The sequence below is a fragment of the Protobothrops mucrosquamatus genome, unplaced genomic scaffold (assembly GCF_001527695.2).
Source record: "Protobothrops mucrosquamatus isolate PMUCROS unplaced genomic scaffold, P.Mucros_1.0 scaffold452, whole genome shotgun sequence".
Classification (NCBI taxonomy): domain Eukaryota; kingdom Metazoa; phylum Chordata; class Lepidosauria; order Squamata; family Viperidae; genus Protobothrops; species Protobothrops mucrosquamatus.
In genome coordinates, this window is record NW_015386775.1 from 686,028 (window position 1) to 700,010 (window position 13,983).

Genomic DNA, 13,983 nt, shown 5'->3' on the forward strand with positions numbered 1-13,983 from the left:
GGGCTTGGTAGGTTGGCATTCCACAGCTTGGTGCCCCTTCTTCCCATACTTGGAACATGCTGTACTTGGTCTAGGTCTGGAGTGGCTCTTTGCTGACCTCAGGGCTTTTTTATGCACATGAGGGAAGGATTTGTGCCATCCACGGTTGCCACGGTGTCAGTCCAAGGCAAGGTCGATCTCTGGGTCTCCCCCTAGGACCTTTGGGGGTTGACACCTTAAAAGGGCAGCCACTAGTGGCAGAGGACATGCTCAGCAATTGCTGGTGATAGTGGTATTGCTTGCTCTAGCGCCAGTCCAGGCAGAGTAGGTGCAGTGCCACCATAGTAGTTCCATCCTTGGCTAGGCTTGGGTTGACTGGGGAACTTGGGTATTGGTCCTTGCACAAGTTCCCAGGCTCTTTGATTCTTCATCGCCTCTTAGGGAAGGGCCTGGTTCAGCATCCTCCGGATTTTCATCAAGAGGGGGTCTTCCCTTTTCCCTACATCCAGTGACTATCTGGGTTTACAGGTTTCTCATTGAGGTCCAGCTCCCCTCGCCAATCTGCCTAGTCTCGAGCGCCGTGTGGTGGTGGGGGGCTGTCATAGCCCTGGGTTCCTCCAGTTCACTCCCGTGGTTGGACATTAGATGCTCGTTCCCACGGTAGACTGCTGTCTCTGGGTTGACCATTGAAGCAGATCTTGCATAATGTCTCAGGGCTCCCTCTACTGAAATCCTAGGAAATAAAAACCTTTTATTCCATAGATTTAGAGAAAAGGTTCTTTTATTAGGAAAGAAGTGAGTGCAATTAATTCAGGCAAGATCTGAGGCAAAACTGTGCGAAGCATCAAATTGTAACAAACCCCAAATCCCACCCCCACCCCCCTGCAACTAGCAACCAGAGTTCACACAGCCAAAAAATGTTTTGGGAAAGTCAGGTGTACCGTCTCTGGCTGCTGCATACCAAAGCTTGAAGAAACGACCTTGAAGAGATAAGCAAAGTCCAAACTGTCTGCTACATGAAAACTTCATGAAAAATTTCCACGGACTCTGTCTCCTCCAGTGCGCTTCCCCCCTCAATTGCCCATTGCCCCCCTCCCCGTTGCCATGGCAGCTGACAGCAAGCAACTGAAGATTGAGGCTGACAGATAGCTTGGTTTTATTTTGAACATAAAACCAGTCAGATGCAAGAAATCAATTAACAAAAGTATAGGATATAAAATGAGAAGGCAAATATCTCCTTCAACAGAACTCAACTCCTGATGACTCCATATGTATGTCCATGCATTTTTTCTATTGCCTTCTTTTGATATTTTTCATTTTCTACAGCCTTCAGATTTCAAGGTATCTCTCATACTCTACTAACGGTGGACCACCATGCTTAGCTTTTGTAAATCTGGCAATGTAATGCCATCTAGCTGAGTCCAAAACTCAAGAGTGGGGGGGGGAGATTTATTAATTACCCAAACGCAGGGAAGTAGTTTTTCAAAACAAAGAATAGTCCCGCAAAGAGCAGCCAGTCCCTCAATCCAATAATAAATTGTTCGTGTCTTTTCTTCGTCTTAGATGAGAAACAAAACACAGTCAAATGCACCAGCAGCAATTGGCTGAGCTGGGCGGCTGCGTCAGCAAATACCTTTGCCATGACCTTCTCTGACACCCCATTCATTGACTGACTCAGAAACCCTGTAAAAAGTCCCGCTTTAAGCCTAGACTTCGGTCGGCTCAAACCGCTGCCAAAGCTCTGACTTGCGTTCACTCAACGCCCGCAATTAAATGCGAATTGCCCCCGGGCAAAAGCCAACCCGCCTGCCGAGCAAAGGTATTCGGAAGGCCCGCCATTGGCTGTCAGACTTGCAAGCTGCTGGGCTTTAATTGGCTGCAGGGCTTCCTTTGTTTCTTTCCCCGCTGCCGCAGAAGACGGAAGTTTGACTCTACTCCCAGCAGCTGGAGAGATGCAAAAGGAGACCAGGAGCGAGCGGTGTGGAGCAATCTCGAGAAACACATTTCCTTTCTAACCACACCCTTCTATCATCAGTAAGGGTGGAGGAGGAAGGAAAAAGGCGTCTCTCTTGCCGTTGGTCCCGGAATCTCGTGTTCTCCGTGCCGAGAATCCCGACATGGATTTGGAGAGCAAAATCAAGAAGGTAAGAGAACAGTGAGTCAGGAAACTGGGTGATTGGTCGGAAGTTACCTGCATACGCTGGACAATCCGGAATCCCTCGGAATCTTGTCTTACCCTTTGACGTGGTCTCAAATTTGGCATCCCACCATTTCAATCCTTCTTCACCGAAGCCAGAGAATAGTGTTTTGGGAAGGGAAATTGATGGTTTTCTTTTTGCAGAGAATAACTATTTGGTCGGTTGGTTGCTTGGCTGTTGATTGGGTTGAAGGTGAGACTATATGCACGTTTATGCTACATTAATGTGTGTATAGTACAATATGATCATAATTTACTTAGAAGTAAATCGTGTTCACTCCTGTAAATAAAAGTTACATGGAATTACCTACTCCCTCCAGCTGAATACAAAATATAAATGGTTTGGGGGGGAAAACCCTTAATAATGTACAATCATTTCAGTTAGGAATGTTGGAATGTTGGCATAAAACTGCATACTTACATATTATCCAAAATGCTACCTGAACAAAGTTGCTCAGGTAAAACCCCAACACAAAAAGAAACTTATCTTCATTTCTGCTGCCTATCTACACAGGAAGACTCCAGATACAAAAGTTCTTTGGGTGCAAAGACATCAAGACATATGTTTCTATGATAAATAGATTAACTTATGTCAAAGTTTTCTATACTTTTTGCATTTGATTCTGGCTTTCCTGACTTTAGATGAGCTGATCTTGTGCATATATTGTAGTTCCAAGACATTAGGTTAAAAACATTGAAATAGTTAAACTTGTCATCCCTTATTCCAATTGATGACTTTAATTTTGACTGTATCACATGTTACCTGGAGATGAATCTTCCCAAAGTCAGGATCTTGGAGAATATTAAAATTGAATGAAACTTCTTCCTCTGGTGGCAGATAAAAGCTTTACTTTATTTAGGTAGGTGGGGTGGCAAGAACAGATCATATGTCCTGCAGCATTCTTTACTGACTATTGTTACTGCTATTGTTTCTGAATTGGTTGAAATTGTGGGTGAAACTCTTTGGAAGGCCTGAGTTCTTGGGCCATGATATGAAAAGCTGATAAATATAAATCTCAGGCATGTAAACAACATAAATATTAGATCTATTTTATGATTAAATGTCTGGAAAAGTGCATCTGAATAATGGACTTTGCTACATCAGTTCGTTGCATAAGCTTTTATTTTTTTAAAAAATATATAGCTGTGAAATGTGCTTTTTAAAAATTACAGATAATTTTCTTTATAGAGCACACTAAATGTTAAAAATTTGCAGAGAAAGCTGTTTATTATTATGGCTTGTCAGACATTCCATTTATCAAATGTTTCTGGTTATAATAATTAAAGAAAAGATGAGGAATACAATTCCTTATCACTCTTGAAAATGGTGCAGAAGTCAAATTGAATGTAGAAGAATTAAGTCCTGGGACGACTAGAGTCTTTATCTTTTTCTTCCTGTTTTTCCTAAAAGAGAGTTTAAAAAAATAATGTATGGAAAACCTATATAGGACCAAAAGCTGGTGTCAGAGGTTAAGAGCAGCTCTAATGCTGTTGAGCTATAGATGTTAGTAATCTTATCAGCCCTGCTATAGTGGACGATGCATCTATATGGGAACAGACTATATAATTAATTGTATTTGTAGCCCAAGAGCTGCACAACTATGCAGTAACATTCTCCCAACCATAAAATGGTACTCAGCAACTGGCTGAAATTCAGATGCAATGTTAAGACATTAAAATCAGAGTTCGTTGATTTTTTATTAAAATGTAAGACTAAGCAGCAACAGGTTTCTATATTCCTTTGAATGTTTTTATTTTTTGTCAGGTCATTCTATTTTGCCTTTTCTCTGTCCAGGTATCCAGAAATTAGATTCATCTTTGCTGTACAGAGCAGTGTTTCCCAGTCTTGCCTATGTTAAATCTCACCAATCTTCTAGGAGAGAATCCCATCCAGCTAGAAAGTATATTGTATATGTAATGCATTCAAAGACATTTTGTTATTAAATGTATCAGTTATAGTAACTTTTAGCAATACAACAATACTGTGGAAAATATTTTTTCTCAAATAGATGTAAAATAATGAGTGAGAATTAACTAAGACTGTTTGCTGTTTTAAAAGCAGTCTTCTTCTGAGTCCAAATCAAATATAATTCAAATAATGAGAGAGAACTTATGCAAAATATAACATTTTATTTTAGATGGCTATAACCTACTGATAGGTTTGTAACTATACTGACCTCTGCTATGTCAGAAAAATAAGCATAATCACACCTAGTTAATACTTGGGTGGAAAACCACCAAAAGATTCCAAAGTTGTAGACTAGACTGCAAGGTTAAAAATACATACTTCACTAAGGAAATGATAAACTGCTTCTGTATTGTTATCGAAATACCTACATTAATACGTCTGTAAAGTCATCAGAGTGGGGCTTAACTTAAAGAGACTTGCCTTTATTTATGTATTTTAATTGATTGTCAGCCGCCCTGAGTCCTACGGGAGAAGGGCGGGATATAAATCCAAATATAAATAAATAAATAAAATCTACTCAGAAAAAGGATGAAAGTAAGCTGAAGGGCTGCAAAGGGCAGTGCAGAAAAAAGGGCCTGGTAGAAATCTGTGCTTTTCATAGAGTTATTTCCTGATAGTAGCCATTTTATAAGAAGAGCCACAATATGTTCTCAGAATCCTGAATGTTTCTATCACCCTCAACAGACAGTCTTAACCTTTCAGCAGTAAATGTCAGTTCAAGTGTAAGATCTACATTGTTTAAAATGCCTTGCCTAGTTAATCCATAGTCTCTCACATTGTCTTATTTCATCTAATAGTATGTAAAGCAGTGAAATCATCTTAGATGTAGGGAGGGGTTGACAAAGATAAAATCATAAGCATGACATCAATTTACAGATGTAATTTCAGGGAGATTGTTGATTTTCAGCAATAAGCTTGAATCATCCTTTTCAGGAAAACAAATGGGCGTATCCTGAGCAATAGATGGTTTGGAAGGATAGAGCCTAAATATCAATATGTTTTAAAGGTCAGTAATTAATAAACCCAGTAATAAACCCATTTCTATTGATGTTTTTAAATGCCAGGAATGTCTTTAAAATTAGTCAGAGCTATTCCACAAATAAAAAAGTTATTTCCATTATATATAATTTAAAAGTTGTGTGTCTGTGTTTTTGTATATAGTATGTTTGTACAAATATATGAATTTGTGTGTATTGTGCGTGTGTATGCACATAGACATTTTATATATTCCCCAGCATATATTATATCATATTCACCATAAATCTGTCAAGATAAATCCAGTTCATCCTTTATTAAATGCTTCCTGGATCAGCTTTTGTTCCAGGCTGGAGAGTCTATGTTGCCATCTGTAACATTGGTGACCTCCATAATATATGTCATCAGATCACAGACACAGGCCAATTTGCATGTGAAGCTTACATAGTTTATCTCAGGAAAAAAGAAACTGCCACAGTCATGGGTATTCAATCCGTCTGTCCCTCTCTTTTTGGAAAATAAATATTTCTATTCAGATGATAAATGTTTGACTTGAGGTATATTCTTGGATGTGTGAAAAAGTAAAATGAAGAGAGTCAAAAATGCAAGCTGGCTTAATCATATAGTACAAGGCTGTTTAACATATTGTTTCCTCAAAAGTAAGACCAACCCCAAAAATAAGCCCTAGCTTGATTTTTGGAGGTGGACTAAATATAACCCCTACCCCCAAAATAAGCCCTAGTTTTGGGGCAAGGTGCACACTTAAAAATCAAGTTAGGGTGGGGGTGGAGCTGCCCCATGTGCCCCGCACCTGCTTACCGTTGCAGCCAGGCCTCCCATGAATTGATACCTGCCTCGCCTCGCCAGCCCATTTCTTCTGTGGCATTCCCCGGCCTGCATTTTGTCATCAGAGGCCTTCAGGAAATACCTCTGCAGCTGAGAATGGAGCTCTGGATTCCCCCCCCCCCCCGGCCAACCTGCATTTTGCCATCAGAGGCCTTCTGGAAAGGCCTCTGCAGTTGAGAACCGAACTACAGATTCAATCCGTAGCTCAGTTCTCAGCTGCAGAGGCCTTTCCAGAAGGCTTCTGATGGCGAAATACAGATTGGAGCTCCATTCTCAGCTGCAGATGCATTTCCTTTGGCCACAGAAGAAGTGGCTGGGCTGTTGGTGCCGCTGCCGTGAGGTGAGATTGTGGAAAAGACACACCCCAAAAATAAGACCTGGTGCCTCTTTTGGAGGCAAAAACCCCCACTACCATATAAGAATAAAGTTTTGACTCCTATTTACTGCAAAGTGCTAGTTGTTCATTGTTTTCATAGAGCTTTTCTGAATTCTTCTTGCTTTGTGGCTGCTGCTTTGGAAACAAGGAAACATAGAAATCACTGTTTTAATTACTCTGAAGTTGGGTTCAGTGCCATCATTGGGTTGAAGTTGAGTTCAGTGCAACTTCTCTGAAATGAGGCCAAATGGAAACATCTTCTTCTTAACAGACGTACAATTGCTTTAGTACATTGTGCAAGCAATTTTATAGAAGTGGCATTATCACAAGAAAACCCTCAATTTATTTATATACTTGGACTTCTATCAGAGCAGAACTAAGCAAGAACTGTGTGGTGATGCTTACAGGCAAGGAATCTGTCTAATAAAATAACTTAAGAGCATAAAATAATAACATGAAAGGGTAAGTTTTAAAAGAAACCAAATGTTCATCCCAAAAGCCAAGGTAACAAACTGTTTCCATCTATTTAAAACCTTATTGAACAAAGAAGGGCTCTATAGTGTTTATATTCAAATAGTGTTTACTAGCAATATCTCTTTCAGCATTTCTATATATGTTCACGATATTCTTTCACTTCTGGACCTTGGCCACATTTAGCTGTGTGAGCTTCAACTCTCTGAATTCTGAATAATAATGGTGAAAAAGATGCCAGGATAGGATCGAGTTTGCATTTAGAAAGGCACTTTCCAGAGAGCACTGAACATCCTCAGCTGGACAACCAAATTATTTACTTTGCCTTGCTTTAGAAATTAGCCTACATTTGTCCAGGCTATCATCCCTGGTTCCCTCTTAAGTTTTCAAAAATGTGAAGAAGGCAATAACATTTCTTGCAAATACTGCAATAAAAAAAGGGAATATATCCCAGATGTGCATTATTTTTACAAACAATGTCCATGCGCGCACACAAATACAATATATTTGTGTGTGTATATATATGTGTTGTGGGTATGTATGTGTGTGGGTATGTGTATACATACATATATGTGTGTGTATGTATGTTTATATATATATATATCTAGTTTGCAAATTGCATTTTCAAGTGCAAACAGTGTTGATTTTTTAATATTATAACCTTGTTTCAAAAATACAAAATTCAAATGCAGACTAAACTCAGTCTGGACTCTACTTGGGCAGGGTGTAGCTTGGTGCTTGGAGAATTCTCTTAGGCATATTATCTGAGGAAATGAATAGGGTCATCTGCAGGGTGATCTTGGCTATCTATAGGCTACTTGTAAGCTGGTTCCTCAGCCCTGGCTTCTTTGGGTGGCAGGAGGAAGGGATTTCCTGCAACCAAGAGATTAACACTTGCTTGTGAAAGGAGAACATGCCTGTGGTTTTGAAAGAGGCCATGGTGCATCCCCTCCTTAAGAGGCCTCCTAGGTCCATCCACGTTAGACAACACAGTTCAATCTGTAATCTTCTTTTGTTTGGAAAGTGAATCGGGACCCATACTGAGCTTCATAGGTGAAATACATTGTTTGGACCCATGAATCAGGGTTCAGGCCTGGGCATGAGACCAAGATTGCATTGTTTACTCAAGTAAATGACCTTTGTTATGACTGCCTGCGGGGCAGACACTCCTTAGCAGATTGTACCGGTCAATGAGAGATCTCCTTCCCTATGGACTAATGCAGTGATCCATCCTCTCCCTTCTGCTTTCTACATGAAGCTGTTGGGAAAAGTCATCTGGCAGTCTGTGGTTTTAGTATCATGTTTGCCAATGATGCCCAGATTTATATCACAACCCCAGGCCATACTGAGGATACTGCTGAGGAGATTAAGAAGACCAAGTTGGAACTGAATCCAAGCAAGACAGAATTGCTATTTGTGCATTGGGGTTCTCTTTCAAGTCCAATGTTTACTTTGGACAGGGAGGAGTAGATCCATGACTTGGGGATCCTTTTGGATTCACACTAAAGCAGTAGATGGGAGCTATGGGCAGGACTCATTGCAGTTTCAGTTGCAGATTTTCCTAGGATAAGAGGTCCTTGTGACAGTGACTCCTGCCCTCATCATCACACATCTAGATTAGTGCAATGCAGCCTATATTGGTCTGCCTTTAAAAACCACTGAGAAGCTTCTTCTTATTTATTTTGGCATACAAAGTCAGGGAAATCTACACATGGTAGACACAATGCAGTCTAACAGCCTAGATTACTAGTTCATTAATAGTTCATCAGCACTTGCATGCCAATCCTTGGTGCACTGCAGGGGACAAACTATTACACTGATTAGCTAGCACCACTTGGGTTGCTGGCTCTTCTAGGCTCCTCTGCCACTCTAGCCACGCCTTCACCTCCTCGCGTCTGGCCAGGTCCATCGCTAGCTTCCTCTCTCCATTCATGTGGACACAGCTAGATTTTTCCCACCCATTTATCTACTCACAATATTGCATGCTTTCAAACTGCTGGGAGGACAGGAGCTAAGAATCAGGTGCAGGGAGCTCACAGAGCCAGGCTTGAACTGTCAGAATGCAAACCATTTCTGGCTGACATTCCCAGCGGCATTAAGCCACTGCACCACCATGTTCCCTCAAGAGATTTTAGTTGATACAGAATACAGTCACCTGGATGCTCACTAGCAGTTGTCACTGCCAGTGAGCCTTGCATTGATTCCCTGTTAGCTTTTGGGTGCAATCAAAAGTACTACTGGCAACTTGTATGGCTTCAAACCAAGCTACCTACAGGATAACCTCTCTCCACAGAAATTGGTCTAACCATTGGTAGGTGAGTTGGCAGCTGGTTGTTCTCCAGTTTCAGGAGGCCAGGAGTTCAATGCTCAGAATTGTTTCTTGGTGGTGGTGTTAGATCTTGAAATAGCCTCCTCCTGGAGGAGAGGTCTGTTCTTATCTTGATCACTCTCTAGGAGATGAAAACCAAGCTATTCCAGGCAGTATTTGGATTGTGATGCCTCTGTTTTGCATTGCCTGTTTTATGGTTTTTATAGTTCAGTATTTTTTCCATTTTTATTATACTGTATCTGTAAGCCACCAAAAGTCTGTTGAATTGCAGTGGGGTAACCCTGGATAATTCAGATCAATTAATTAATTTCTCCCTCATTCCCATTTGATCCAAAATATTCCTAGGATCAGGAAAAAAAAGTCCTTTATATAGTTTTTCACAATATGGAAGATACAACACAAAAAGAAAAAAGTGAAATTTCATTCATTTCATTCTTAAATTGAAACAATAGTTCTTCTTTGATGACAGCCTTATCCAGTTCTGCAAAAAAAAACCTGAAAGAGTTTTTTTCTCATCTCATCTTATCTTCCATTATTGGAAATCATGATCACCGGCAGAAGGGGCTGGATAGCATTTTCTTATTCTGCAGGGCAGAAGAAAATAATAGGCATCAGCTTGTATATTCCTAACTTTGTGAGGTTATATTAGAGTCCTGCAGTAACAGATGATTTGCTCTAAGATGTTCAAATGGGATGTGTGGAGCTTTGGCATCACAGTATCATTTCTGTAGTCTTTTGTGGCAGGACATGTGATTGTTTCAGTCTCTGTGGCTGGGATCTGGGATTTGCAACAAATTGACAAACCTACCCTCCCTTGTGGAAAGGCTGGCAAGATTGAAGCTGTAAGGATAGAAAAATAAAGGAATGGATGGATTCAATTTCTGGTTAGGATGTAGAGTGTAAAGCAGATGTGTAGTCTGGGCTTGTGGTTCCTGCAAGTTACAGCCATCCAACTGAGGACAGGATGCTGGTTAGGATGCTTTTCCTCTTAAACAGGAACTTTGTGTCAAAACCAGTCCAGCCCAGAGTAACTGGGACTCCCCAAGTTATATCTTTACAGAAGTCAAGAGTTGCTTCCTGGCGAGACCATGCTTTTCAAGATGTTTCTCTCTGTAATTTCCTTGAGGCTCCCAGGAAGCAACATGGAGGGCAATCTGTTCAGAAGGCTGATTTGGGGGCTGAGGTAAAACTAGCCATGTTAAGCTAGGAATACCTAGCTTAACATGGCAGCAAAAGTCAAGGTAAGACTCATTTGAGTGAGGCCAGATAAAGACTGAAGACAATGCAGTTTAATGTAGAAGTCAACAGTGCTGCCCCCCCCCCCAGAGCATTCCAAGCTGATTAAAGCAAGCCCTTTGTTTCTTCAAACATTAGGTTGGCTGTAACCATTTACAACACTTGGCTCTGAAGTAATATTTTAGTCATGAAGACACTGTGAAGCAGATGATTTCAATCAGTCCACTTATAATGCTTTTCATATGCCGTCGGGTTTAAAATCTGACTAGACATGTTTAAAATGCCAGATGTTTTTAGAATTTTTAGCAACTGACATACAGAAATCTCTTCTGGCAACATTTCAAATGACCTATGTATCTTAGTTTCTTCCATGATTCCATTTATGGAGAAATTGATTCCATCCTCTGTTAGGCCCTTGCATGGGCCAATTTGTTATAATTTTGGATACTTTGGAAAGTTAGTTTTAGTGTTCAGAAATAATTCCATGTCAGTCCAATGTATAGTTTCTAGCAATTATAACACATGTTCTGAGGCAAGTAATCACAATGATGACAAATGTAGCAGTGCTTGAGATCTGCTTTTCCTGGAGCTTTTTAAAAGGCATTCAAAGTTCAATGTAGTTAAATGAAAATAAATCCACTTGTTGACTGCAGTAGCATATATTGTTTGTTTCCAGAAAAAAAAAGTCAGTTTTTCTGTCTCCCAAATCTGCTTGCTCAAACACTGTTATAGAACATAAATTCTGCAGAGGTTTTAAATTATATTCGTGTGTGGAAAGATTTTACTCAAGCACTTGCACACATTTTATGCTAAGGATGGATTAATCATTGCCACTGCAAAAGAAATTGCTGAATTAAGAAAAATGGTAGACTGTTAATCACTGTTGCTTTTCTGTATTGATTAAAATCTATTTACTAAAAACAGTAGTATATAAATATAACAATTATTACAATAAATCAGTTTAAAACAATATAGCATCTAAACAGTTCATTTTGTATTATTATACTATAAATGTATTGCTAAATAAATAACTGTGATTGTTTGAAATACAGCGTGATGGTTCCAGAGTTGTGTGATTCACCTCATAGACCAGATATTCCAAATAAAGAAAGGATTTTCTTTATTTCACTTGTGATGACTTGTGTCCCTAAAAAGACAATAGTGTGATAGTGACCAAAATTACAGCTCCATCCTGGGCTGGAGTGGGGTATCTTTTTTGAGTTCTGGTTGATTTTGTTAATTATTTATCTACACAGTTCAGAATTAGCTATGATAACTACTTTCTAATACCTTTTGATCTGCAAACCATTCAGAGGACCTCTTTACAATTCACTGCTAAAAGGGCTATGGCGGCTTGATGTAATAGAATATGTGAGAACGTGGGAGACTGAGCAAAGAGATGCTGCCACCAAACTGTCAGATAAGAGATAACATAGCCCATGGCTGGATAGTGAGTGAGGCAAGTGGCTCAGAAGAGACCCTCCCTAGTTTTCCAAGCAATAAAGGAGCAGAAGGAGAATTTACTTTCACATTTGCAATTATCTGTCAATGTATCATTACAATAAAATAGAGTGGGCTCATCTGAGGCTGATATCAGTCTTGCAAGTCTGAAAGTACCATTCTCTTCCTGATCCATTTCCGAATAAACAGCCCAATTAACTGTTCATAAGTACTGGTTTCTGACAACTACTAATAACTGACAATTTTTGAGAACTATATTTAACAATATCCTGTTTAGCAACGATTCACAATTACAATGGCGACGAAAAATGATAAATTCTCAGGCTTTGCAAGTCAGTAAATCAAGGGAAAGTTGAAGTAAGATCATAAGCATAGTTGCAGTTTCACTAAGTGACCATTTCACTTAACAACCAAGTTACCAGTTCCAATTGTGATTACTAAATGAGGACTACCTGTATACTTCCTAAATTCCAACCAGAATTTGGTTGGATTTTGCAATATATTACAAACCAGCTATACCCGGCCACGCGTTGCTGTGGCTCAGTCTGTTTAAATGGAAAAGAAAGAAAAGAGAAAGCACACGTTTGTGTCACAGGTGTGACATCTATATAATAGTAGGTATATAAAAACATGCACGTATTCGAATGCAACGTTGTGTCAAAATTTCAAAGCAATCGGTGAAGAACTTTCAGAGATTTAAGATTTTGAACAAACGAACATTTACATTTTTATTTATATAGATTATTTAATTTTATTTGGAAAAAACTATAGATATTAAACATACAAGGCCAAGCTGAATTTATACTAAGTGCTATTTATATAAATAAAATATAAATAGTAACATATAATTTTTTATATTTATATTATATTTTTATTACACCAAAAATGTCACTTGAAGACAAGATTGCCAAATAGAGGCTGTCATACTTCGATCATGTCATGAGAGCTGACTTACTCAAAAAGTCAACCATGCTAGGAGTGATCAGAAAAAGGAGAAGGGGCTGCCTGTTTTGTTGGCTGGACATAATAAAGGATGACACCAGGATGATGATGGCGGATCTGAAGGAGGCAATGTGAGACAGAGGGGCATGTATGGAGAGTGCTGATCCATAGAGAGGCCCAGGGTCAGACACAGTTGAATGGCTGATGACAACAATAGCTATTTATATAACAAGATATTGTTCAAAATCCTTTTACTACATTTCAAGGATAGATTACCATGCTCAGATTCCTGTTTTTAATCTAGTTTGTAGTACAGATTATGCTCTGCTTTGACTCTTTTTAGTTATTGAGTATCAGACTAGTTGTACATTAACAAAATTGAATGTGGTATGCTTAAATGTACAGGCAGACCATTAATGAGCATTTATTCTTCTAAAATCTAGCCTTTAATGGAAAAGTGTCCGTTGCATATATACATACCAACATCTAATGTGTTGTATATTTTTTTTCTCCATTTTAACTTCTTTATCATGATGATAATCATTTATGGATACCCAAATAAAGCACCAGAGCATGATTTATTTCATTGCAATGCCAAAGTGGCAAGTTTTTTATTTTATTTTGGAAGTATGCCACTCTTTGCCCCACCAGTAAAAGATATCATATGCCTTACAATAATATTATGCTAAAACTGTTTTCCCCCCTTCTCTGCTTCTCTCACTTTAGATGGGCTTAGGACATGAAGAAGGATTTGGAGCCCCATGTTTAAAATGTAAAGATAAATGTGAAGGATTTGAGCTACACTTCTGGAGGTAAAATTATACTTACATAGATAGGTATGGATAGATAGTAATGCAGATAAAATCTGATTATATAAGGCATTAGATGTTAATAAATATCCTTTGTTTTGATATAATATTAAAAAGGGAATGAAGTTTGGAAAGTTTCTATATTTGGAATTTTTAGAGTATGTAATGGATCCTTCCCCAAAATGGCCAGCATAATTGGTGGTGCCAAACAGAAAACATCCCCTTATCAAATGGGCATACTTGCAAATATGTTGGGCTGCAGCTACTTACTTTTATGTTTTAATAATGTCTCTGTGGGATATGGAATGTTCAGAATCATTTTTTGGAAATAAAGATTATGCTTGAAATTGGTCCTCTGTACAGGGAAATAACCTAATGAAATAGGTGGGAGAT

The 13,983-nt window shown here is 39.1% G+C and overlaps 1 protein-coding gene across 1 annotated transcript in view; it reads left to right on the top strand.

Moving 5' to 3' along the window:
* Window positions 1-1,918: 1,918 nt before the first annotated feature.
* The window catches only part of TES (testin LIM domain protein), a 29,743-nt gene continuing 17,678 nt past the window's right edge, over window positions 1,919-13,983 (top strand). Inside the window, exons 1-2 of the mRNA XM_015816435.1 lie at window positions 1,919-2,123; window positions 13,508-13,593. Coding sequence (XP_015671921.1) covers window positions 2,097-2,123; window positions 13,508-13,593 — 113 coding nt within the window. The 5' untranslated portion in view covers window positions 1,919-2,096. The remainder of the gene's footprint in view (window positions 2,124-13,507; window positions 13,594-13,983) is intronic.